Below are 27,914 nucleotides of genomic sequence, written 5' to 3' on the forward strand. Positions count from 1 at the left end.
GGCTACTGAACACATTAAATAAAATACATTAAACAAAATAACATATACCAGAGCTCTGTGCAAACTAATAGTTCTATAAAACTTAGTTTCAGTTGCCAGACCTCCCAGTTTCCTTATCTCTAAGAGGAACAATAATGATAAGGAGAGTCCCTAACACCGTGCTTAATAACTGTTAGCTACTGATATTATAATCGTAAATTTAGCGGAAGGGGGCGTGTCGGTTTTTAAGCATCTTTTGTCTCCAACGAATCCTAGCACCTTGCACCCAGGGAGCTACTTCTGAGAAAGAGATTTACGAACGAATCTGCTATGCCGACTCCCCACTCCCCGACCCAGCACGCACCGGGGGGCGCTCTAATGCAGGACTACCACAGCGCGGAACACAAAGCTCGGGATGCTGAGGCGTCGGAGCATTTTCGCGCTAGGACTCGGTATCCGGAAGTGGGGAGGGCGGGGTCAGCGCTGCGGGTGATATTGGCCGCTAAGCGAAGATGCTGCTGGACCTGTCGGAGGAGCACAAGGAGCACCTGGCATTCCTGCCGCAAGTGGACAGCTCGGGTCAGGGGATGGGGCAGCGGAAGGTGGTGTTCTGTGGTCTGGGGAGGGAAGCAGAGGGAGCGCCCGTTTCTCATCATCTCCTGGCTTCCGTTGCAGTGGTCGCCGAGTTTGGTCGGATTGCGGTGGAGTTCCTGAGGCGAGGCTCGAACCCTAAGATTTACGACGGCGCCGCCAGTAAGAAGGGGAGGGGCGCGGCCCTGCAGGCTGCGCGGTGGAAGTACTAGCCATTCTCTGTGGTGCTGGAGAGAAAGGGGTTTTTGCGACCCCGACGGTCTTGATCCCGTTGTTGTAGAATAAAACCAGAAGGGCTCTTCAGTCAGGGCACGCATCCTGCAGGTTTCCTAAGTAGCTGTGAGATTTTTAAAGTTTCTGTTAAGTCGATTTCTTCATTTGTAAAATCGACATACTGCCATCTACCAGGGTGGTAGTATAAAACTTACTTTCACCAAAATGTGCGGAATAGTCCAATAAGTGGTTATTATTAGTTGTACACACATCTTTTGGTGAAGTATTGTTTTTTCCCCCTGGACCAGGGGCAGTTTCTCGGATTAAGTCAGTCTCTGTTGAGTTCCCCTTCTGTCAGGCTTGAAGGAACAGTGCCTTCAAGAGAAGGACGTGCTCCTGGTACTAGACTCTAGGAGTCTGCATTTTGTAAAGATTAGAAGATGGAAAATACTGCAACCATTTGGCTGAGACTGGAGAATGAATGGGAGGCTATTACCAACTTATTATTATTAATTACAGTGTTTGAAAAAAATGGAATAATGGATAATATTTATTCTTAAATAAGAGTTTAAGGATATAAACTCTTGAATATAAGGATAAATATCACACAATAATGTATTTGCTCACTTTTACTTTTTTTCTTCAGGAAAACTCAATGTGAGTCGGGACACTGTCCAGCATGGGGTGGAAGGATTAACCTACCTCCTCACTGAAAGCTCAAAGCTCATGGTAAGGGCTCTTGTAGACTGTCTTGTACAAGATTAGCCAAACCTCAAGAAGGGCACACATACCCTACGTCATAGCCCTGGCAGGTACCCACTTATTTCAGTAATGTTGTTAATGGTTTATAATTGATTTGGTGAAGCCATGCCTAATCAATAGAACTATAACAATCTGTTGTCATGAATACCTCATGTTAGTATAAATTAGAGTTGCCTGTAATTCTGCATGTTATTGAACCACATATGGTAATATGTATCCTAAGAGGAGGGAGAACATAATGATTTATTGTACTTTGTGTTTGCATATTAGCAGTATCTGGCTTGATGGTGAAGAATAGGATAGAAAATTGGTCATTTTAATAATTGTTTTTTATACATTAGTATTTTTATTTATTGGAAACTCAGATTTTAAAATAGTGGGCAAGGATTACCTTTAACTAAATGGTATTTTCTTTTACTAGACCAAAGAATTAGGAGATTTCATATTCTTTTGTGTATATCAACCATTTTAGCATTTACTACACAAAGGTAAATTCTCATGTTCTTTTAAACTCAATTCATTTTAGATTTCTGAACTGGATTTCCAAGACTCTATTTTTGTCCTGGGATTCTCTGAAGAATTGAACAAATTGTTGCTTCAGCTGTATCTGGACAACAGAAAGGAGATCAGAACTATTCTTAGTGAACTGGCACCAGATTTCCCCAGTTACCACAGCCTTGAATGGCGATTAGATGTACAGGTATGGCGGCGGCAGCTACTTCTCCTTCTCCCTCTTCTTCTTTTTAATCTGAATTGGAATATAAGATTTATTTTAGGTGTATGTCCTCAGGCTTACTGTATTCTTTACCACCTTAACCAAACTCTGGTTTGAAACTTCAGTTTTTTTAATACTAATTTTCAGGCCATTTCACAGATGGTTCATTTTCTAATATTTTTAAGGTGTCAAATCAGTTTAATTTGTAAACTTGTAAGGAATAGGTTATTTTGGAAAAGGAGATGGTTATGTGGATTTTTTTAAGTGATGCTTAGATTTTTAAAACTTTTCTGTTGAAATAAATACACGCATAGAAGGCCCTGGCTGGTGTGGCTCAGTGGATTGAGTCCTGGCCTGTGAACCAAAGGGTCGCTGGTTTGGGTGCATGCCTGGGTTGCTGGTTATCCATTTGCTGATCAGTGCTTTGCTAAATGCTTTAGGAAACAAAAGCATAAGATGCTTTCTTAGCTGAAAAAAATACTTTAGGAATATTAGATATTCTCAAAATAACTAGTAAATAGAGGTAGTTGTAAAGTGTGATTCTGGAGGAGGAAAAAGAATAGAATTGTGTAAATTAAGGTACAACTGACTAATTCAAAAAAGCTGTAGCTCGGGTAGTTTAGTTCAGCATACACAGGAATGATCCACAAAAGCTTCAATAAAAGGAGGTGAGACTTTAGAAGGATAAATGAATACAGAAAACCAGGGTGAATATTCTTGACAAAGGAGACAGTGTAATCTGTGAAGGCCCACATGTCTGTGGGAATGAGCATGTTGAGTGTGTGTTATAGCTCACTAGCCTAGCCAGACTTGACTGCATATTGGAATGACCTGGGAGCTTTTAAAAATTCTTTGCCCCACCCCCACCATGAGATTCTGATTTAATGGACTTAATGGTATGGGTTTTTGCCTGAGCCTCAGGATTTTTAAAAGCTCCCATTCACCCAGGTAATTCTACTGTGCAACAAAGTTTGTAAACCACTGTCATAGTGGATTCTTCCTGATTTGAGTAGTAGTAAGGAGGCCCAAATAGGTTATACAAATTCAGTCTGAAGAGTTAGCAATTATAACCTAATGTGATGAGTGCTTGAATAGATATCAACACAGTTATGGTATAAACCAGATTATAGGCTCCATGAAGGCAGGTACTGTGTCTTGTTGACTGCTGTGTCCCCAGCACAATGCCTGGCATATTGTAGGCATTCACTGCTAAATATAAAAATGGTAGGGAGGGGGTCTTGTGGTGAGCACATTCTTAAATTAATTTATCAAATATTTTTTGTATGCCTATCATGTGATGCAGATACAGCAAAGAACAAGGTACAGTTTATGCTCTTGGAATCATCATAAGCAGCAAGTCCTATAGAGCTAATGAGGAGGCGATCACTGGTTAAGCCTTTATGTTTAGGTCCTTTCAGATCAACTAGGTGGAAGAGAAGTGGGAATGGTCATGTTCATGAGATTCAGCAGTAATTTATCTTTTATATCTTTACCTCTTTGTGTGGGGATATCTTCTGACTCTTAAGGTTTGGTATCCCTTAGAAGTTCTTTTTTTTTTTTTTGTTATTATTGATTGGCTTTGAGTTTCTCCATTATGAAGAATTTTTAGAAGTTAAAAAGGTAAGCAATTGAACTTCGAAAATCGAACTCAAGAGAACTCATTTATTCAGTGAAATGAGTTTGAAAAGCTGTGTTATGGCTAGGATTAATACAGTCTAAAGTTAAGCGTATACCGAATGAATATTGCCTCACTGTGAAATGCATTTCAGTGCTAAAAAAGCTACAGAAAAGTAATTGATTTCATGAGCTTATCAGTTTAAATTATTACAAGGGATTTAAAATTTTTAAAATTTATTTATCTATTTATTTTTAGAGAGGGGGAAAGGGAGAAAAACATCGATTAGTTGCCTCTCATGAAGGGACTAAACCCACAACCCAGGCATGTGCCCTCTCCAGGAATCAGACTGGTGACCGTTTGCTTTGTAAGATGATGTCCAGCCAACCGTGGATGGACCTCCATGCCACACTGGTCAGGGAATTATTGCAAGAGATTTTTAACTGGAGTGGATTATTCTGCTTATGGGAGGAAGACTTGTCAAATGGAAACCAGCTAAAAGACTAGGAAACTAATAACAGGATATAGAACCTTTCTTTTCTTTCTTTTTTTTTTTTAAGAGTATTTATTTATTTGTTTATTTTTATACAGAGAGAGGAAGGGAGGGAGAAAGAGATGGAGAGAAACATCAATGTGTGGTTGCCTTTTATGCATCTCCTACTAGGGGGCCTGGCCTGCAACCCAAATATATGCCCTAACTGGGAATTGAACCAGCAACCCTTTGTCTCGCAGGCCAGCGCTCAGTCCATTGGAGCCACACCAGTCAGGGCTGAACCTTTCATTTTCGAGTAACTGATTTGTCTCATGGAGACTGGTAATGAATGGATAGTTACCATCAAATTATCGTGTAGTTGCTTATGGGAAGTAAATTAGTCATCATAGTTTAGTTTCTAATAGAAACAGGTCCTGTACTTAATAAATTGCAAGTATAATTAACTCCTTTGTTAATAGCATCAGTTAAGTTAAATGCATCTGAGATTGGTGGAAGAGGATGTTACTTTTAGGGTTGATTTATTTAAAGTTGCTATTGTACAGGAAGTTATTTGTACAGGAAGAAGGACAGAATTTTATTCCCATTAAAAATAAGTTCACATCAAGAACTTTATGGGATACTGTTCTTTATCTTTTAATAGTACTGCTGCCTGTCATTCCAGTTTCTTTCTGAGAAAAAATTAGGCCTAATTTTATTTTACTAGGTGTCTGTTGGGGATATTATGTAGTCTTTATCTGGAAGTGTTAAAGAATGGTACAGGTATTTATCTGTAAAGGTTTTTTAGATATCCTGCTTATCTAAAATGGGAGGATAGGAGGATAGATTGAGCAACCTTAAGCCTTTTGACAAAAAAATTCATGGCTTAATTGCATATCTAGATAGGTTTGGCCCCTATCTGTCAGTATAGATACAGGGGGAAAAATAAGTAATATTTTTAGTAATATTTATTTCCATTTGCCTTTCTATAATCTTGTGTACTAGAGAAATAATCTTACAGAGATAATTTACCTTGCAAATACATATTTTATGTTTGGGGACTACCTCACCCAAAGGGATTGATCTATTGTTTCCAAATTATTTTAAGACAAAATCTCAGCTTTGGATCAGTATCTTGGGTTCTTTTGGATGCACAAATGACCTAGAATTAATTGGAAGAAGTTATTAGTCAGGGTATTCTATTTTGTGGTAGTAAGGTAATCCTAAAATTTTCTGTTTAGATTTGTTACTCACTAGAAATCTCTTTCTTCAATTTGGCTTCTTGTCCTTTGACACTGCTCCAGTGGTTTTAGATAACAACCTTGCTTTCTTGTATAACACAATATTTCAGGTTCATCTTGTACAATCCCAGGCCTAGACTTGAATCAAATTAGCTATTCAAGGAGGTGCTGATTCCTTGTAAGAGAGCACACTCTGGTGCTAGGGTTAAATTCCATCATTTCCAAGTTGGACATGTTTCTAGTGGTTATTTTCTTTTAACAAATAGTACTTTTTTAAAAGTTTTGGGATGTATCACATAAACAAAAGATTATAGGTCCTCAATTTAAATAAAAATAATAAAACAAGTACCCATGGCCAAGCTTAAGAACTAGAACACAACCAGTACCACTGAGTGTCCCTTTCCAAGTCACCACCCTGAATTTTGTTATTTTTTACTTTATAGTTGGGTGTTTTTACACACTTTTTTTTTTCAGTAAAGCGTATTTTTTAGATTTTTATGTATTATTCTGTGACTTGCTTTTTCCATTTAACTTTTTTTTAGATTTATCCATGACAATTCATTTTGCTGTAGTGTATTTCTTTGTGCTGCCAATAAGCATTACATTGTATGAATATTCTCAGTGTATCCATTCTGTTAAAGAATATTTAAGATGTTTCTGATTTTTGACTCTTAGCAACAAATACTATTATGAATACATGTATATGTATAAGAGTTTAGGACATGTACCAAAGAGTGGAATTACTGGAAGTATATATTGTTTTCCAAAGTGATTCTCTCGTCACTCTCACCTCAGCAGACAAGAGTTTCCGTTCTGTAACTTGCAGTGCTCCATATGGACTGCTTTTTAATTCATGCTATTCTGGTATGTGCAAAACAGTATTTTATGGTTTAATTGGCCATTTTTTATTCCTAATAAAGTTGAACATATTTGCCTATTTTTATCTGTGTTACTTCTTTTATTAAGTGCTTATAGGTCTTCAGCATGTTTTTTCTCTTGGTTTTGTTCCTTTTAAATCAGAGCAGTTGTTCATGCATTCTTGGATACTAGTCTTTTTTGGGTTACATGGGTTACCGAATAACTTCTCTCATTTTATGGCTTGTTCCATCTTTAGGTATCCTTCGAAGAAAAGTTAATTTTAATGTAGCTAAATTTGTTGCTTTTTTCATTATGCTTTGTGCCTTTTATATCATGTTTAAGAAATCCTTCCAGGCCCTGGCTGGTGTGGCTCAGTGGATTGAGCACCAGACTGTGAACTGAAGGGTCGCTGGTTTGATTCCCAGTTGCAACCCGGGCACACGCCTGGATTGCAGGGCAGGTCCCTGGCGTATGGCATGCAAGAGGCAACCACATATTGATGTTTCTTTCTTTCTTTTTCCTTCCCTTCCCCTGTCTCTAAAAAAAAGAATGAAATATTTAAAAAGAAATCCTTCTAGCCCTGGCTGGTGTGGCTCAGCAGATTGAGTGCCAGCCTACAAACTGAAAGGTTACTGTTTCAATTTCTAGTCAGGGCACACGCCTGGGTTGTAGGCCTGGTCCTTGGTTGGGGGCATGTGAGAGGCAACTGATCTCTCACACGATGTTTCTCTCCATCTCTGTCTCCCTCCCTTCCCCTCGCTCCAAAAATAAATAAATAAAATATTTAAAAGAAAGAAAAAGAAAGATAAATCCTTCCACACTATAAGTTTGCATGTATATTCTCATTTGTTTTTTTATTCTTCCCCAAAGCTTTAAAGTTTATTCCCTAACTGGTGTAGCTCAGTAGGTTAGGCATTGTCTCGCAAACTGCAGGGTCACCAGTTCGATTCCCGGTCAGGGTACATGCCTGGGTTGTGGGCCAGGCCCCCAGTTGGGGACATGCAAGAGTAAACCGATCAAAGTTTCTCATGTCAGTGTTTCTCTCTTTTTCTCCCTTCTTTTCCTCTAAAAATAAATAAAATCTATTGAAAAAAGTTTTAAAGTTTCCTTTTTATTTTGAAGTATGTGATTTGTCTGAAATTTGTTTTTTTATATGGTATAGGTAACTACAAATGTTATATATTCAGCATGAATATTAAACAGTTATTATGTTCTCATTCCGTTTTAAATCAAGCTTGCAAGCAGAAGCCTCAGGCAACAGATAAAACCATCAGTGACTATAAAGCTACACCTTAACCAGAATGGGGATCGAAACACTCAAGTTCTACAGACAGACCCAGCCACCCTGCTCCATTTGGTTCAGCAGTTGGAACAAGCATTGGAGGAGATGAAAACAAACCACTGCAGGAGAGTTGTGCGCAATATCAAGTAGTCCCAGTTTTAAGATTAATTCCCTTTGAAGTGCTTGTGAATTAATAATATGCAGCAGTTACTTTTTAAAACTTTTTTTATTAATTGATGGTGATAACTACATACAGATTCTATGACAGTTCTTTTCCTATGACAAGATGTGAGGTCATGTTCAAAGGCTAACATAAAGTTCCTTTCCTGGTGCTAAATGTGGTCACCTTGACAAATTAACATGCATTTTATATTTTAAATGTGTAAATAAGATTGAATCAATGGAAAATGAATCTCTAGTGTTCATATTATCTGTATATATGAATGACTATTATTTCTTTAGTACTTCTTTTGACTGCTTAACTTTGTTATTTTCCTCCTTATTGACCAAAATGTGAAAATAAAATTCACAGTATAATACTCTTACCATTCTGAATGTTTCTAGACAATTTAATGTTTTTGACCTTCGAAAGCAACCCATGGATGCTAATAGCCACAGGATAGTTGGAAATAAATATAACATTTTTAAAGTACTATATTTTTTGGACAGCTCCTGCATTTTTCTTGGTGTGCAAAGATAAGTACTTGCCACGTTGCTTAAGTTTGCATTGATGTGGCTAATCAGCTTGAATATTTTTTTTAAATATTTTATTTATTTATCTTTAGAGGGGAAGGGAAGGAGAGAGGGAGAGAAGCATCAATGTATGGTTGCCTTTCGTGCATCCCCTGCTGGGAACTGGCCTGCAGGGAACTGGTGTGCAACCCAGGCATGTGCCCTGACTGGGAATCGAACCGCGATTGTCTGGTTCGCAGGCCCGTGCTCAATCCACTGAGCTACACCAGCCAGGGCTTGAATATTTAGTATTCAAATTTTTGTGATCATATATTGCACTTTATCGAGGACTGTATTCCCCCCTAGTACCCAAAGGATCTAAGAAACATGCTGTCGGTTGCATTTATAAACAATGCATGCAGGAGTAGTATAATAGATTCTTAATTATGTGGATAAAAATGACAGTCACTTTTTATATTTTTTGTTTGAATAAAGTATAAAGAGGAAAAGGGAGATCATGTTTACTACATTTGAGACAAATGTCCCTTCTTCCTTACAAACTGAGTTTTTTGTTTTGATTTAGTTGTTTTAGTAGGCGACTATGAGCTATTGGCCCGAAAAACTCAGGTGCTGATATGTCAGGTCGGCATGATCAAGTGCAGTGACACAGGGAGACTTAAGGAGAAAAGTAGGCTCATGGAGAAAAGTCATATGGAAGAGTAGAAATGGGGATTCAGTCTTAAACATAGGTCCTTATTCCAAGAGTCTCATCCCAGTGGGGCGACTTAGGAAGGCCTGTTGAACCATCAGACTCTAAGCTGCACTCTAGGCTCTATCAGTGCTTTGCCTCCTGAGAAATAGGTTTTCAGGTCAGAGTGACATCATGTTCCTTCTTTTTCTTACAAGCTAGACCCATCAGGAAAATTGAAAGAAAAGCACAGTTGAAATTGCTACCCATCAGCCCCCTGCAGGCATGTGGGTCACTGTTTTCCCAAAGGTGTATGTTCTACAGTTGCAAAATACCTATATCAGATAGCAAACTATAATCAGAAACAATTTTTAATTACAGTCATAACTTGATTGATGAAGCTTTGTTGTTAACAATCTGACAAAAGGAAACCTTATATATTACATGAAATAGTAGCATATGTCATCCAGTTTTAAAGCAGTATACCTGCCAAGCTTAGATGATAAAAATAGCTCTGTGAAGCTTCTTATTTGTCCATATTTGGTGGAAGATAAGCAGCACTGACGCCAGGGCAACCCTTCTTCCACTTTATATACACTGTTCTTACTCCAATCAAAGTAAGAAAGCATGTGTCAGTCTTTCATGTATCACGCCGTCCTGGCCTCTCTCCCATTATTTCTGATGTGTTGCTTTCTCCACCTTTGTGGGCCAGAGTAAGTTGGGAGCAGTCTCCTGACACCTTTTTGAACCTGGGCTCACTTTTTAGTACAGGATAGAGAGTAAGCCTCTTTTCTTGTGTAAACATTCCAACCCTTATGGACAACTCTGCCTTGTTGGGTCTATGGCATATTTGATTTTGTGTGTGTGGCTTGTTTATGAACATATTTTCTGCAGATGCAGTCACTGTTCCACCTTCCTGTATGATTAAGTTTCTTGACTCTGGGTAATATGCCTTTTTATCTATTACTATCTAAATTCTTATTAAAACATTTGGATTATTAGTAAGCTGATTTTTCAGGACTGACTGATCCATGTTTAGACTTAACTATCATATCTTTCATGTCTCAAACCCAGATCAGAACTGTGAATAGGAAATAATATAGTATCACAAAATCAACATACACTTCACCTGCTGGAAGTCTCTGTGTTTCACAAGATGTCAGTGAGCTTGTCTGTTACCGATGTTTTCGAGCTTATACAAATTTAAAGCAGCGATTGGAAAGGTGGTGGAGAAATGCTAAGACGGAAATATATCTTCTTTGAAAACTGAAAGATAAGAACCTGACAGGAAAGTTTGAAAAATCATTAAGTGTGTATAAAGGATGCATGTATGGGGGCTCTTAATCCTATGAAAAAATTAAGAGGCCAGTCTTTGGAGCTGAATAAAAGAGTTTGAATTTAGGCTCTGTGGCTTCTTACATGTCCTTAATAAAGTCCCAAAGTCTTGTCTTCTTCATCTCTAAAATACGAGTAATAACACCTATATTACTGGCTTATGGGGACTAAATGAGACTATGTATATAGAATGTTGAGCATAACCCCAGGCTTTAGAAAATACTCATGTAGACTGAGATCTCATTATTTTGTTGTATTTATTTTATCCCATTATGTCCCATATACATTGGGAGATAATTCAAGAAACAGAAAATAGTACCTGGCCCCTTTGAAAAGCATTCATTGGGCCTTTCTCTAATGACCCACTGAGCCGTCGAGAAGGGGCAAAGTAAAAACACCGCTTTTGGGTGAAATGGCAGCAAGTCCTGTTGTTTTGCTTCAATCGGTGGTGTGACAAGGGGTTAAGATGAATAAATAAATGCTACGTGCTTACATACATAAATAAATATTACCTGGTGATTTCTGGGTGGTAGGATTATGGCTGTTTCTTTTTCTTCTTAATTTCTATAATGAGTTAGATGACTCATTAAAAACAACTTTGAAATCTGAAATGAGAAAAAAAGATCAGGGATTTTAAGTATGTTTTTAGTAATATTTTTGTCCAGAATTTTAATTTTTGTAATGATACACGCACATAGTTCTACAGAAAACTCAGCTATTCAAACTCCTTAGTCCCCAAAGGACTCAGGTGGGCAGGCCAAGGGTTTTACATAGAGGTTGGTCTAGAGTGTGTTTTTTTTCTCCCTACTAGTGAAAAAAGCATGGGAAGCTCAAGACGTTATCTAAGCCAGTTCTCTTCTTTTTAGGTAATCTTTCATCTAACCGAAGAATTACCTGTGTTGTTTTTAGTCTCCAAAGAAAGACACATAATACGTCTTTGCAGTTTTTTTACAGCCCTTATGGCCAGAAAGTTCTGTCAGCTGCTATATTAAAGTCTTCCTGCTGTAATTTACTCACTTGTCTCTGTACTTATTTTATAAAATTATGTTGGACTAAGTCACTCCTTAACTTACCCTTCCACAGTTTCCAGGATCCTAGGTTACTCTTATCTCTTTTCTTTCACAAATGGTAGAAAATATTTTGGTAAAAAGGGTGTCATAGGACATTGCTTCTAATTTAAATACTCACTTCTTAAACCACCGTAACTGTTATGCTCAAACTTGAAAACATTTTTAAAAACAAATCAAGTCCACTCTGTCATTAGTGTGGTTAGTTCAGTGAGCTTTACAAACTTTGAAAATGATCTTTTAGTTCTGAAAGCCGAATAAGCCCATTATTTCTCAGCTTTGCAAAACAGTATACTATGGAGATGAGAAAACAATGGTACACTTTATCACAGTAAAGTATATATTTAATGGTTTGATCACTGAATTGTAATGGCTCTTTGTTTTATGTTTATATAGCTCCACTCCTCTTCCTGCCCAGGAACTCAAATCACTTAATTATGCTTGAAAGCCACAAGTCCATAAGATTCTACTGATCATAATGAGGAAATATAGGAAAGTAATTCTATTTCCTTAATGGGCTTAATCTGAAAAGGAACATGAGGAACACAGATATCTGCATTAATGTACTCTGGCTTCTATTCAGGTTTTTGGTTTTTTAAACACAGCAATTTTGAGTTTTCTTCAATAATTCTATTGTATATTAGATCCATTATTATTAGGAATAGTACTAATAATGTGGCCATCAGAGTTGGAGGCCTGGCTCTTTTGTGCTTCAGCCAAAACTGATGCTTTTTAATTTGCTAAAACTATTAACTTTCACTTCCTTTTGCAGTTACATCTTCTCTTATAACACAATGCAGAAAAAAGACTTCTGCCCTTTCTCACAAACCAGGAGGTCTTTTACTTCTTTTATTCTTAATTTTTCTTATTCTTTACTCTCTTACATTGGGCTGTAATTCAGTAGTTTATGTAGGGCATTGTGTTGACAGGAATAACAAAGCAAATTTGAAAACCTTTTATAGCTGTTTTTCGATAATGGTACTGACTCAGTTTTGTTAATATTTATTAAGAGTGATTCATGCTGCATGTGGAACAAAGAATAAAGTCCTAGTTCTCAGTTTACAGTGCTCTCATGCTTGTCCATCCTATTCAATCCTTGAAAATAGTTTAATCCGTAAACTCATTAGGCTGCAGAGAGGAATCTCCTAAGGAGGCTGTTCAGAACTAGGGGAACTCCTCTGGAAACTCCACCTTCCAGAAGGCAAGAACTAACTCGACTCAAAGGCTGGAGTGTAGAAATGTGCAGGGGAGAGCACGGGTCACTCGGAACAGTGTGGGATACCGGGACGTGGTTAGAACGCCAGAAATTAGCCTTTTCTCCTCTTCCATTGAAGTGGGGTTCCCTGAGGTAACCAGAGGTGGGGTGGGAAAGGCAAACAGCTCTTTTTTTACCTGCATGCCAATGTGGTGATTGTTAAAAATCCAATGAAAAGTGGATGCCTGTGGTTTTGAAGGAATGTGCTTAGTTCACAGAACGAAAAGGCTTCTCAGTTAACTCAAAGACTAGAAACACACAGATTAAAATTCAGAGAATGAGGAAAAGAAAATCCAGGGAAGTCTTTGAGTTTCAGTGGGGCAAGTATAGATGGTTGGGATATTATATCCTGGCATGGTCTGCCAGCCTTGCTTGTATTCCAAATAAAGAAAAATTCTTACAAAGCTCAAGTGAGTTGAAGTGCTGCAACATAACAAAATTGCTTGATTTGCAGCTGAGACTGTTGCACAATTCACAGACAGAACTAAGAAAGGCTGCAAGCAACTTTTTTAGTACTTAGAGGGCAAAAATTATTTGTCTCACGATATGAGCAATATAATAAAAGCCTTTTGAAAAAATGTTTAGACTCTAAGGAGGTAATTATTGGGTATATTTTCCTATGCTCTTTTCTCCCATTCTTTGTCTTTGCCTTGACATAAATACCAAATTTGTGCCTTTCTTGGCCTGTAGAACAATTTATTTTCATGCCAAATCTCTCACTAAGCCTCTTCTCCCCTTTTTTTAATTTTTGAGAAATAATTCACATAAAATCCATCTTTTCAAAGTGTACAATTCAGTGGTTTTTAGTGTGTTCACAGAGTTGCGCAGCCATCACCACTCTGTTGGTAGGACATTTTTATCACTCCAGGAAGAAACCCATTTCCACTAAGAGTCTCTCTATTTCCTACTCTCTCCAGCCCTAGCAACCACCAGCCTCCCTGTGGATTTGTCTCTTCTGGACATTTTATAAAAGTGGAATTATATAATATATGGCTTTTTGTGCCTGGCATCTTTCACTTAGCATATTATTTTCAAGGTTCATGTTGTAGCCCATGTCAGTATGTTGTACCTTTTTTTATGACTGAATAATATTCCATTTGTATGGCCACACTGTTGCTTTTTACGGTATCTGACTCTTATTCCTGGTCTTGCAATGAAATAATCTGAATCTGTTATATTTTATTATATAGTATAGTATATAGTTTGTAAGAGAACCTTTGACAGATTTAGTAATATATTTTCTATAATGGTAGTTTTCTGGAATTATTTTCCCAGATTCAAGTTAGAAAAGTCTGAGAGCAATTTTTTTCCTAAGACAGTTATTAGTTGAGTTACAGTCAACTGAGTGCTTTATGTTTAGTCATATTCAAAAAGTTATACCAGGTGGGGAGCTAGTCAGCTAAACTGTTGAAGAGACTGTTAGCTGAAATCAGCTCTGAAAAAAATTATATTAGTGTTTCACTTTAATATAAAAGATTTCCTACTGAAATGACGAAAATTATGTGAGCATTTTATAGATTTAGAGAAGATAAGAAAGCAACTAAGGATTTATGTCTTCCTATATTCATTTGTATATTTTTCATATTAGATAAAACTATGAACAATTCATAAAAATTATTCGTAGTGGAACAGAAAAAGGCATTTACTTTTGCTTAAGTTCACATCTGAAAATATTTGTGAACTAATTTTGAAATGGTACACTGAGGGGTCTCCAGGACACCATTGTGTAGATGACACCGCTGCTGCAGCCACAGCTCCGGGATTCGTAGGCCCGTGGAGGGGATGGGAAGGTAAGCAACATGATTCAGTCCCAGCATGAGTAAGCACAGGAAGGGATATAATAAGTAAGAACCTCTGCATACGTAAGAGGAGGAGTGAGTAGGTCTCAGGAACGACATCAGGAAGGCACTTTTTCCCTTGATTGTTTTTGCTTTTTTGGTAATTGCACTCCAGTTTACGTGAGGGGAATAATCTCTTCCCAGTTGGATATAGTTCGGTGCCACTAGTTCAGCGACGAGAGATCATGCTGAGCCTCTTAATTCTCTCTCTTGGGACCTTGAAACCTGGGGATCAGAACGGTTGTGGCGGCCTTGCAAGATGCTTGAAGACCTGTCCATGGGCTCATGAAGGTGCTCCTGTGGGACCAGGTCTCAGAGCTGCCTTCTGATTCTGTAGAGAACCTAGTATACATTCAATCAATTCTTTCTCTGCTTAAGTTAAGTCTCTGCTTAAATGCCCCTAAATGGTACGGAGGGCAACAATACAATTAGATTATGCAGAATTGCATACTTTGTTTCATACAGTAAGATTTTTGTAAAATAGCTCTGCAAATTGTCAAGCATCTGAGAGTTAAGCATTATTTTAGGATGTAGGTTGAGGGCCACAAACTCATAATTAGGATCTCACAGTTGATTAGGGAGATGAAGATTCAAAACAAACAACCTTAATTAGCATTTTCCTTTGAATGCTGTGCTATTTTATTTGCTTCCTGTACCTTCTCTATTGTGTCTATAAACTTACCTTCAAACATAATAATCTGGTGGTTTCACTGTAATCCTTTTAATTAGTATATTACACTTTGCTTGTAGAAATAGAATGAAAACATAAAATAGTAATTATCAAATGAAACTGCCTGGGATAGTACTTGGCAAATTATAGTTAAAAAAACTAATGAACAAATGCATGAGTAAATAAGAGCGAGTGAATAGTGCGTGAACATACAATAAGCTCTGTGAGTAGGGAAAAAGCACTGTAGCCTGCGGTGCTCAGAAAAACAGTGTCTCGGTTGTTGAGAGAAGAGCAGGATTTGAGCAGATGGGCACGGTGGGCATTCTGAGCCACAGGTGAGCACGAACAAAGGCACAGAAGCAGGAAGTCAGAGGCAGCACTTCTGCCACCTGTGCTGTGGCATGGATCGTGGCTGCTGCCTTTTGTGGGCCCCTTTGCCCAGCGACCCACTGTCACTACTACAATCTGGGTCTCCCCTCAGGACCCATTTCCCTTTCGCCTTTTTTAGTGGAGGTGGGTGTTCTAGGAGTGGAAGAGGGGGTGTCAGTATCATTTCCCCACTCTGCCTTTCAAACGTTCCCCTTTTACTTTTGTTTCAAAGCCCTAGCTCATTAGAATGTATGCCATTCAGCTTTGCCTCCTTTATCATTAATAGCTGCCTTTCATGTACTTTCTGGATTCTTTCTCTTTTCCATCTATTTATCCAACAAGTATTTATTGAGCACCTACTAGGTTCTATGGTCTGCTTTAGGTGCTGAGAATACAGTAGGAACGAGAGAAAAATCACTGGTTACATTGAGCTTACATTCTAGTGGTATAATAGATAATAAAGAAAATAAACATTTACTATGATTTGGAGTTGTGTTAAATGTTCTGAAGAAAAATAAAACCAGATTAGGTGTTAGAGTGAAGGGTTAGAGTCAAGAGCTACCATTTTAGGTAGATTGATCAGAGAAGACTCTGAAGAAGTGATGTTGGAGCAGAAATGTGAATGAAGAGAGGGAATAAGCTGTGGAATATTTGGGAGAAGAGTAGTAAAGACATAAATGAGGACAAGTATGTGCAAACGCCCTGAGGTGAGGATGGGGTTGATATGTTTGAGAGAGTGTGAGGATGTTGGTGTGGCTGGAGTTAAGTGAGGGTAGACATAATCAGAGGAATGGGCAGTGGCAAGATTGAGAGGCCTTTAGCTTCCATTTGTTCTGCTACCCCAAGTTCTTCCATCAAACTGATGTGTGGGTGATCCATCCAACACCTTGGCTTCTCATTTCCTGGATCTCATTTCCTAAGCTCTTCCCAGTTTCTTTCAGCTACTTGCTTCCATTGATACTCCCTGACCATTGTCCCCACCTGAACTGTTCTATTTCTAATATCACAATTTCAGACATCCTATTCTCTGAAACTGATCCAGCTCATTGGATCAGTCAATTGGAACAGTTGGAAGTCAATTACTTCCAACAGTTCATTTCTTGAGCTTCAAATGGACCCTCAATTACCTATTCTCTCTATTTGTCTGCCTTTGCCCATCCATATTTCCCTCCCTATCCATCTTGGATTCACAACCCATCACTACCAATATTGTAAATTCTTTTCATTTCATTTTCTATTGCATTGATTTTGCTCACCATATGTGAATTAAAATAGCCATCTTTTCTCTTGCTAGTTCATGGGCTGCTGAGACCTACAGGAGAAAATATACAGAACCACACAGACTATTAAGCTTATACATTAATGATTATTAATCTCAATTAATCTCTTAATACTGACAGTCTAGCCTTCCACTTCCATAGTCAGTTGTCCCCCACTTTTTTTATTTTAATCCTCGCCAAAGAACATTCTTTCATTGCTTTTAGAGAGACAGAGAGAGAGAGAAACATCAATGTGAGAAACATAGATGGGTGGCCTTGCTCACACGTCCCAACTAGGGATCTAACCCACAACCTGGCTATATGCCTTTACCGGGAATCGAACCCACATCCTTTCAGTGTACAGGATGACCAACAGAGCCACACCAGCCGGGACTGTTGTCTCTCATTTTTAACAGTTCAAATCTTCCCCACTCCCCTTAAACTTCTAACTCACCCACCAGCCCCTCTCATTCTCTGTTGATGGTTATCTCCTTCACAGAATAAATAGAAGTGACCACATAGGAATGTTCTCCACTTCTCCTCAACAAACCTAAAATCCTGACTGTTCTCTGCACTGATACTCCTCTTTTTCTTTTCTCTAGTAGAAGAGGCATTCCTCATATCTCTGGATCCTGAAACTTTTCTATCTTCTATTTATCCATCTTTCTGATTTCTTCCTATTAAAATTTTTTTTAGTCTGTCTCATCTTAATATCCCTTGACCTACGTCCCTTTTCAGTTAGCACACACTCTCTTTTTTTCCCATTTCATTAACTTTTGAAAATTTTCACCTTCCTTTCCCAAGGCATTCCTGGTAACAGTTTCAGGACCTTCCATTTTGCTAAATCCAATGTACATTTTTCAGTCCTCATCTTACTGGATATTTTCAGCCTCATTTGTTAGACTGACCACTATGTCTTTCTGAAAAACACACCCTTCCCTATCTTTGCATGTGTGTGTAAAATGCTCTACTACTTTGCCTCCAACATCTCTGGCGATGTGTTCTCATTCTTTTCTGCAAGACTCTGTCCTCTACTCGCCTCTTAGTTGTAGATTTTCCTCAGAACTTCATCCTAAGCCATTTCTATCTACAGACTTATGTCAGGTAACTTGATTATTCTCTTGGCTTTAATTATTATTAATTTTCTGATGACTGTCAACTGTAGATCTAGCCTGTATTGCTCATCTGAGTCTGAGACACATGGAACTACCCATCAGCAATCTGCACTTAGATGCCTCAAAGTTACTTCAAACTCAAGATGGGCAGAATTCAACTCATCTCCTACCAAGTTGCTTTTCTTCCAGTGTTCTTTATTCAAGAAATGACGTTGGCACCCACACAGTTGCTCAAACCAGAGATGTGTGTGTAACTCTTGGCTTCTCTTTCCCCACTCGGTCATCACAGCCCTGGTCAATCAATTATCAAGTCCTGTCAATTCTACCTTCTTAAATATCACTCAAATGAGTCCACCTGTCTCCATTTCTATGGACTCCATGCTCTTGCCTGGGCTATGGTATCTGCCTCCAGTCAACTGGTCTCCCTGACTCCCTCTTATGCTCCCTGCCCTCCTCCCCCATGCAGTTCCTGTGCAGGAGCCAGAGTTATTTTTCAAAAAGAGAAATCACATACTTTGCTTAAAACCCTTCAGTTGACTTGCATTGCTTTTGGGATAAAGTCTGGTCCCTTGTCTTTACTTCCAACCTCCTCTCTCTAGCATTCTCCTCTTCTTCCTGCCGAGTTCTCTCAGTTCCTTCACTTCCACTGTCTGGATCCTCTTACATCACAGGTGGCAAACACAAGGCCTGCGGGCCGAATCCAGCCCGCCACCTTGTTTCACCTGGCTCGGCACCTTGTTTCTACCCGGCAGCAGCGCTGAGCTCTCGTTTAACTGTTAAGGAGTAGTTACATTTATACAGTCCTACAATTACATTTGGCCCTTTGAAGGCAACTGTGAGACTGATGTGGCCCCCACTAAAAATGAGTTTGACACCCCTGAGCCACATCTACCAAGGTAACTCATATGCATTCCTCTGGTTTTAGCTTAAACAACCTTTCTTCCAGGAGGGCAGGAGCCCTGTTTTGTTTACATAGTGCCACTTGCTGTCCTTATCATAGATACCACAGGAGGGTTTTTTGGTAATTCATAACTACCTATTATTTCTGGGTTGTAAGAAATGTGTTTTTCTTGTTTTCCTCTGTATCCCTGCTGTCTTTCACTGTGACTGGTACACGGTAAAGTCCTATTAAATGTGGACAGGAGCCCTGAATGGTGTGGCTCTGAGGACTGATTGTCAGCCTGAGAACTGAAAGGTTTCTGGTTTGATTCCCAGTCAGGGCACATACTAGTCATGATTGCAGGCCAGGTCCCCAGTTGGGGGAGTGCAAGAGGCAACCACACATTGATGTTTCTCTCCCTCTCTTTCTCCCTCCTCCCTCTTTCTAAATATAAATTTTTTAAAAAGTGGATGGGAGAAAAGGAAAGAGGGAGAAAGGAATATAAAACGGATTAGAATCCAGCATGTGCATACATTTGAAAGATAAATAAGGCTCCAAATTAATCTTGCTTTTCTATCACACAAGTATGGTTTGCATAAACTTCACAAGTTACATGTCAGCCTTTGTGGGGGTTTTTCTTCAGTGGGAAGACATACTTAGTTCATTGAGTCTGCAGATTTCGTTGAATGGACAGAGCCAGACATTCACTGAGACCAGTAGTCCTCAGCCTAAAGTGTCGTTTGAAGTCACTCGGAGTGGGGAGGGTACAGATTCTGTTTCCTGAGTCCCACTTTCATAGATTCTCATTTAATCGGCCTTAGACTTATAAAAGCCCTCCACATGATTCTGGTGTACAGCAAAAGTTAAGAACATGACAGTCACTGGAGTTTTTTCCTTTGTGACTTGCTTCACTGAGTGATATTTGAACCTGTCAGAGAACAAGAAATCCAAACAATCCAGATTCAGCAGTACCCTGACACCCACGGATGCTTTCTTTCCACTTCAACTAAAAATGGCTGATATACTAAAAAGAATTCATTGGTACAAGTAACTGTCAAGTGCAGAGAGAGTGTTGATTTCAGGCAAAACAACCCAGTGGCCCACGGATGATCCCCGTGACCACCGCTTATTTTTCTGTGTCTCTTACCTGTCTTGGTGTTGGCTTTCTCCTCATGTAGGCCCTTCTCCTGGCCGAAGATGGTGGCTGCTAAAGTCACCTGGAAAGTGAACCCATCCATGTGCCAGTGTTATTATCAGAAAGTGTTTTCAGATTCACTTTGATTGGACTAGTTTAGGTTATAAAGCAATCACTGTGTTTAAGGGGTTGGGATGCCACAGAATGAGAGCAAAGACATCTTCCCTGGAGCCACAGCAATTCTCGAAGGGACACAGGTGTTTGAGGAAGGAGGAAGGGGGAAGAATCGATGCTGAGATCACGGAATGTCTGCTATTCCCACATAGTGGTTTGGCCTCACTGCAGAGTGTGTTTACAAAACTATTGTAGTATTTTATAATATTATACTACATATTACACTATAATATAAATTATATAATATTTTATAAGTAATATAGGTGCATTTCTACATCAATCCCCACAGTTCGTGACTAATCATAAACTAAACATGATTATACTTATCACCAAAATTTTTAGTGAGAAAGGACTTGAGAACAGAAAATTTGACTTGCATCCTGCAAGTATAGGTTGCCTCACATGTGGCCTTTGCTCAGTGCTCCGTCAACACTATCCTCTCATCTCATTTAGAAAAACAAAAAAGGCTAAAACCTCCAGGGAGTCTGATTTGTGGATTTCTACCCTCCACACTGAGTGTCACCAGCCAAGAAGGTTCTATTGAACTTTGCTTTTTATAATTTTCATTACAAAAGCAATAGGATTTAAATCCCACCCCCCCAAAAAATGTATTACTGCATTATAACTTTGGGCATGTCATTTCTAACGACATAAGCTAAAAAAAAAAAACATCATACACAAAAATTCCCCAAGAAGCCTCCACCCTTCCCCCATCTCTCGGGGGATGCTAACTCTCTCTAGTTGAAAACTCACTGTTCTAGAGCTTGCTCTCACCAAATACCCATCTGATTATAATTTGGCTTTGCATAAAAAGTTTCCCATAAACAGAAATGTGCTAACCAGAAAACATGAATTTGGGGTCTGCTTGTAATTAAGTTTATTATTGAAAGTTAATTATTGGCATTCATCAGCCCTTAGAGTCCTGTTGTGTCTGTGTGTGCTAACATTTAAGTTTCTGAGTTTATAAAACAGAGGACCACATTCCAGAATAAGGCCTCTGCCATAAACTTTACCAAGATCGGAGATGTGATTCTGTCCTGGTGGCCAGTCATTCTTCAAGCCACCCTCAGCTTGCTTCTTTCCATTCAAATTGCACCAGTAAAATTATTTTAAAAAGAGAAATAAAATAACACAGGTAGACTTCCTTTTACCATTTAAAAATGAGGTACCTACATCCTCTGTCTATATACCTAGCACACATTCATAAATATGGAGAGCAAGAGCCTCAGAGGTCATCATTCTAGGGCTGAATAGGAGAGGTTACCATGAAGAGAGTGCTTTTGAGGAAGAAGAACTCGGTAACCAGAATGTTAGCATTGAGAAAACATGGGCCTCCAAATCTCTGGATTATCTGTGGAGGGAGGAAGCTTATTTGCAAGAGCTGGAGACTGATTTCATCTGCAAGGTTGCAAGTTTCATTATTCTGGAAAACACAGAGGGATCTTCCAGTGATGAAAAGTCATGGTCAAACCCTCTGCAGAGATGCAGTTATTTTTGTTTTTAGCTATAGGAAATTTCAACCATATACAAAAGCAGATAGAATAGTTTAATGAACCCTCATAGCAGAGCACTCTTAGCAGAGCAGATTTCACAGGTTTATCAGCAAGTCTTTTTGATGCCAGATTTTCCCCCAGGACACGCTCTAGCAAGGCAAGGAGCTGCACCCCTCCCCAACAGGTATTCAGGCTTAAGGGGATTAGGACCAGGAAGCGCTTCTCCCAGAGAACATGGGGACTCGGGCTTTGTCAAAGCTGGGGGTAGGGGGAGAGAGTCCATTGCTCTTTGTTGCAGCCACACAAGTCCTTCCATGAAGGCCTCCCAAGTGATTAAGTCTGGCTTAGGTTGCTCCCTGCTGTGAGGGGTCTTACCCATCATTGACTTCCCACCAAGCTTTGGGGCAGGGAAAGGAAACTGAGGCAGCGTTTGCTACCAGAGACAAGCTTTGTCTCCTGCGCCTGGCACTCCAAAGGTCATTCCTTGCCCTTGGGCCACAAGGGGTGGAGATATAATTCCTAGAGTGGTCTACAACACACATATTCCTATGATTCCAGGCAGAGCGGTCTACAACACATATATTCTTTTGAATGAGTTGATTGCTATTGAAATTAAGTGACGGGCATATTGTGACCAGATTGGTTGAGGGTTATTATACCTATAGTTCTACATATGCGTGAAGGGGAACCATGGCTAGGGAACCAAGACTGGCTAGGGAAGGCCTAGAAAATGAGGCTTAGCTTTTCGAGTAAACTAACACACTCTTAAACAATCAATGGATCTAAGGGAAACAAATCACACAAGAACTGGAAAATAGAGATAAATGAAAACTAAAACAACATACCAAAAACTTATGAGGCACTGTGAAAATAGTGATGAAGGGAAATTTGTAGTTATAAATGCTTATATTATAAAACAAGAAATATCTCAAATCAACAACTTTATAAGTTAAGGAATTAGAAAAAGGACAAACCAGATCCAAATCTAGCAGAAGGAAGAAAATAATGAAGATCAGAGCAGAGATGAGTAGAGAACAGAGAAATAACAGAGACAGAATAGAATGGTGGTTGCCAGGGACTAGGGAGCAGGAAGAAAACGGAGTTATTGTACAATGAGGACAGAGTTTCAGTTTTGCAACAGAAAAAGAGTTCAGGAGATGGGTGGTGGTGATTGTTGCCCGATAATATAAATGAACTTGACACCACTGTACACTTAAAGATGGTTACAACATAAATTTTATGTATATTTATTTTACCAGAATTTTTTAAATGAAGAATATTTAAAAATAAAAGGCCCTCAATAAGATAGCAAGAAAATCTGGAGAAGTCCCTGAGAGCCATTGAGAGCAATGGGTGAGTGGCCCGTGGCTGGGTGAGTGGTTGATAATGATCTCCCACTTCCCACTGTCTTCTTCCTTTTTTTTCCTCGATTTTCTTTTTCTGATCTACTTGCCTGAGAGAAAAATCCCACTTCCCTGAGATTTTAAATTCCAAGTTTGTTGTGACAGTTATGCAAGAAGAAAAGAAAAAAAAGAAAAAGTAAGAAAAAAATGTGAGGTTAGTATGAAAGGTCCTTTAATTTTCTGAAGTCCAGCATGGGAACCAGCACAAGCATGGGAAGTTTGGGGGGGAAGGTGGAGCTGCAGATCGGCTTGAAGAACTATGACCCTCTGAAGGACAAACACTTCTCCAGCACTGTCAGGCTTAAGTCCACTCCTGCCCCAAGTTCTCCATCTATGTTCTGGGGGGGGGGGGCAGCAATACTGTGACAAGGCCGAGGCTGTGACTATCCCCACATGGACCCTGAGATGCTGAAGAAGCCCAACAACAACAAAAGAAACTGGTCAAGAAACTGGCCAAGAAGCATGATGCCTTTTTGCTTTGGCTCTGATCAGGCCTGAATAAGACTAGCAAGTTCCCTTCCTTGCTAACCCACAATAAGAACATGGTGGCCAAAGTCGATGAAGTGAAATCCATAACCAGGTTCCAGATGAAGAAGGTGCTGTGTCTGGCGGTGGCTGTTGGCCATGTGAAGATGGCAGAGTGTGGGCTTGTATCATACTCTGATACAAGGAAACGACATCACTTAGCTGTCATTTCCTGGAGTCATTGTTCAGAAAGACCTGGCAGAACATCCAGGCCTTGAACATCAAGAGCGCCGTGGGCAAGCCTCAGCACCTGTACTAAGGCACAGATTAATAAACCATTCTGCTACCATTAAAAAAAAAAAAGTCTAGATACTCACTGTTACTACAGTCTTTTCCTAAACCTCCACTCAGTGATATTTTCCAAATGTATGAATCTTTATGCCTTTGCTTCAAACCGAGAATATTCTCCTTCACTAACCCCACCCCACATCTAATCAGGAAACTAAAGTCTTAACACATGTTTCACATTTACAGAACTGGTTATCGGAATTGTCAGCCTGTCTTTCACCTCTTAGGCACCAGAGGGCAGCACCTTAAGGCTCTCTTATCTGGGACACAAATCCAACCCCCACTCCACCCCCAGTTTCTCATCCTGCCCCCCCATCAAAGTTTTCTCTGGATTTGCTCCAGCACCTTGAAGAACCTTAAAGGAACAATGTAGCTTTGTTCTTCCTGATAATTAAAGTTTTTTTCCGATGGCTCACCACACCCACCAGAGACAGAAAGGAATGATTACTGGGGAGGCTGCCACCCTTATCAATCTGCACAATCAAAAGAATTGTCCTTGTAAAGTCTTTGTAAACAATTAGTTCAGAATGTTTTTTGTTCTTGATTGTTTTTAGGCTGAAAACAATTTCAAATTCTATCTCTTATTCTAGCCTCGAAAGGTTATAAAGTGAGATAATAGAAGTGAAACTGCCTTCAAAGGGGAAAGAACCATATAATCACAAAGTAGAGTTACCTCTAGAAGACAGGTTAGCAAGACAAGACCTTTTCTCTAATAAGTAAGCAATAAATGGTCAAAATGATTGCTAGGGACAAATTTTTTTTAAAAGAACAAAAAAATTTTATGTCCTTGCCCAAGTACTTCTCATAGTTTTATTTCCTTTATGAAAAATTTTCACTTTCTAAACCTGTTCATTCTTGTGGACTTATCCTTAAACTACATATTCAGAACCACTCAAGCGGTCATTTGTTCACTTACAGAATATTGTGGATATTAAGAAATCTAGAATGTCCTGCTCCTTTGACAACTATGATTAGATTTAGCTTAAGGGGTCAGAGACTTCAGAGCATCTGAACAGCAATTTCTGAATAACCCTCACTACATGAAAGATTTTATGCTCAAAGTTGGTCAGTGTTTCCTTTGTAAGCAAACGTGGGACCAATACTCCTGGGAAGACAATGTTATAAATGTTGGTGAAAGTCCCCTGCTCACCCACCCCAAACAAGACAAAATAAAACATTTTATCTAGTGAAATACGTTGTAGTCCCTTTTGGAATCCCAGCACTTTGTTATTGTTATTTTTAACTTTTTGTGATTTCTATAAGTAACAGGAAGAGGAAGTAATATTTGTAGAGCGTTTTATTCACACACGCCAAGCTGAATTTATCCGTCTCCCGATTCCCATGTGCGACACATCTGTGGGCACTATTATCTCCATTTTATGGAATGGACAACTGCTTCAGAGAAGTAAAATTAAGTTGATAGATTTTAAAATTCAAGATATACATTATACATTATTACAGGAGATAATTAGGCTTTTGTTTTCTTTTTTAGACTTGCCATAGACAGTCCTGAATTTTTAATGTTTTATGTGTAGAAAGTTTTAAGTCAAATATTTGCAACTGAAATATATTTCAAAACTAATATTGAGTACATGGGAAATTGTTTCTGAACTTCAATTGCCCCAACTCCAACTCAACCCAAATCATAAGTTTCACACCCTTTCTTATTTCTTTGTACTACCCTTCCTTTCCGCCCACATACCCTGCTCACCAGGGAGTCCCTCTCACTTACAGGCTGTGCCAAACGTAGGTGTTTGTTGGGAGGCAGTGTGGGTGGAAGAAAAAATGTAGCTTTGGGCATTGGACACCTCTCTTCCCTAGTTATTTATGGTGTGACCTTGATCAAGTGTAACTTGACCGAGCCTCAGGTTCCATATAAGCAAGTAATAATAATAACGTATACCTCTTAGAGTTATTTTTAGGATTAAATGATATATCTTTTGTATTTTCCTGAAGTATAATTGGTTCTAAAATACTTTCTATCCTTTTTACTAGTAAGCTGGATAATATCTATTAATAAATTACTTTGCCATTTCCATTAAGGTTTAGAGTTTTGCGTATCGTCAGGAAGCTGGGGCTATCGCTATTCCATAGGAATTAGCTTTGGGGATTGGCCTCAAACTAATATCTACTTTACATTTTTTTTTAAAGATTTTATTTATTTTTAGAGAGAGGGGAAGGGAAGGGGAAAGAGAGGGAGAGGAACATCAATGTGTGGTTGTCTCATTCACACCCCCTACTGGGGACCTGGCCTGCAACCCAGGCATGTGCCCCGACTGGGAATTGAACCAGTGACCCTTTGGTTTGAAGCCCCATTCAGAAGAGTTCAGGAACAAAAGAATATTGGTTAAATGACAAATCAAGGACTAAACATGAAGACAGTCATGGTTAGAAAAACTCTGATTTGGGGAAATAATTTTCTGTGTTTTCACACACCCCTTCTATCAAAGTTCTCAATAATTTAAAGTTTAAAACTATAAAATAAAATTCTGCCTTCCTTCCCTTCCCTTTTTCTCCCTTCTCCTTTTTCTTTCTTCCTATGACTTCAGCTTCATTCAGCATTTATTCACTAAAAAAATATAAACTGAGCACCTGATATGTGTCAGAGACTGTGCTAAGCACTAGGAATACAAAGCTGAGCTAAACCACCATAGTCTTCAGACTACCAATCAAGATGGTGTCATAGGTAAACACAGCTCACCTCCTTTCACAAGCACATCAAAATTACAACTTAACTATGGAACAACCATTATTCAGAAGCATCAAAAATTGAGATGAACGGAAGTCCTAAAACTACAGAAGTAAAAAATAAACCACACTGAGACTGGTAGCAGGGACAGAGACACAGAACAAGTCTGTCTCACATCCACTTGTGGCAGATAAAAATTGGGAAAGATATTTTAGGAGTGAGGGGTTCCAGCCCCACACCAGGGCCCCCAGCCCAGGGTACCAGTGCCAGGAAGATGTCTCCATAACTTCTGACTGTAAAAATCATTGGGAATAGAGGCTGTGGAAGACAGAAACTTCTGGATTGCCAGGCAGTTCCTCTTAATGGGACCACACACAGACTTATTCAGACTCACTCATGAGCTCCAGCATGAGGGCAGCAGATTGAAAGGCATCAGAGACATACGAGAAGGAACTGAATTGTTCAGCATCGGGGTGAGAGCTGGGGGGCAGCTTTCGAGCAGACAGAAGTGCTGGCAGAGGCCATTGTTCATTTTCTGAGCCCTTCGTCCACAGAGCCACAGAACCAACAGGTGGGCACCATATCTGAGACTCCAACAACCTGGCTCACAGTGTTTGACCCTCTCTGGTGATTCCCTGATGCCCCACCCAACTTTTGGGCCCACCCAAGCTGTTTCCAGTGGCTTTTCCATCAAAATGGCTTATCTTGGCCCATGCTTCAGATTTTCCTAAATTCTCTCAAATAAGCAACATCTGGCTTCAGCAAGCCTTGTAACTCTCATCAAGTGACCAAAGGAATATCAGTTAAGGGGTCATGTCAGTACTCCTAGTAGGAGATGATAGTGGCTGGAACTTGGTGGTGACAAGAAGGTGAGAAGTAGAAATTTGGGAATATGCTGTAGTAAAAGAATTAAAGCGACTTGCTGATGGGTTAGATACAGAGCATCAGGAAAAGGAAGAAATCAATCATGGCTCCCAGGCTCTTGGCCTGCCTGAGCAACATGGAGCATGGCAATGCAACCACTGAAATGTTAAGACCTGAGTTTGGGTAAAGGTATACACCAAGAGTTCACTCTGTGGATGTGTTGACTTTGAGGTACCTTTCAAACACATGCAGATGTCATTTAAATATATGGTTCTGGTGCTTGCTCAGGAGAGAAAGTAGAGTTGGAGATTTACTGTGACAGTTGTTAGCATGGAGATTAAATCATTTGTTCAAAAATACACATTGAATGCCTGTTACGTGTTAGTGGGTGTATTATATACTGGTACTAGAGTAGTGACTTACATGGTATCTTACAAGTTCACAAATGTTATAAAAAAGGCAAGGAAGGA

At 39.2% G+C, this 27,914-nt stretch overlaps 1 protein-coding gene, 1 non-coding gene and 1 pseudogene across 2 annotated transcripts; all 3 read left to right on the top strand.

Annotated features, from left to right (window-relative positions):
- Positions 1-451: 451 nt before the first annotated feature.
- Positions 452-10,486, top strand: COMMD2 (COMM domain containing 2). The gene is made up of 5 exons (XM_037150421.2): positions 452-558; positions 655-732; positions 1,430-1,512; positions 2,072-2,245; positions 7,678-10,486. The coding sequence occupies exons 1-5, from the start codon at positions 492-494 to the stop codon at positions 7,873-7,875; spliced, it is 600 nt and encodes a 199-aa protein (XP_037006316.1). The 5' UTR covers positions 452-491; the 3' UTR covers positions 7,876-10,486.
- Positions 10,487-10,743: 257 nt separating this feature from the next.
- LOC119053008 (small nucleolar RNA SNORA21) lies at positions 10,744-10,879 on the top strand. The gene has a single exon (XR_005083223.2). It is a non-coding gene; the product is annotated as a small nucleolar RNA SNORA21 (small nucleolar RNA).
- Positions 10,880-23,270: 12,391 nt separating this feature from the next.
- Positions 23,271-23,862, top strand: LOC119052994 (60S ribosomal protein L10a-like; annotated as a pseudogene).
- The last annotated feature ends 4,052 nt before the right edge of the window (positions 23,863-27,914 follow it).

This window comes from Artibeus jamaicensis, unplaced genomic scaffold (genome assembly GCF_021234435.1).
Source record: "Artibeus jamaicensis isolate MK-2021 breed Jamaican fruit bat unplaced genomic scaffold, CSHL_Jam_final contig_466, whole genome shotgun sequence".
NCBI lineage: Eukaryota > Metazoa > Chordata > Mammalia > Chiroptera > Phyllostomidae > Artibeus > Artibeus jamaicensis.

Excerpts from the sequence above, each read along its gene's own strand:
- COMMD2 (XM_037150421.2), top strand. The coding sequence starts at position 492 with ATGCTGCTGGACCTGTCGGAGGAGCACAAGGAGCACCTGGCATTCCTG. Across the intron at positions 733-1,429 it reads GATTTACGACGGCGCCGCCA|GAAAACTCAATGTGAGTCGG; the intron begins GTAAGAAGGGGA and ends TTTTTTCTTCAG. Across the intron at positions 2,246-7,677 it reads AATGGCGATTAGATGTACAG|CTTGCAAGCAGAAGCCTCAG; the intron begins GTATGGCGGCGG and ends TTTTAAATCAAG.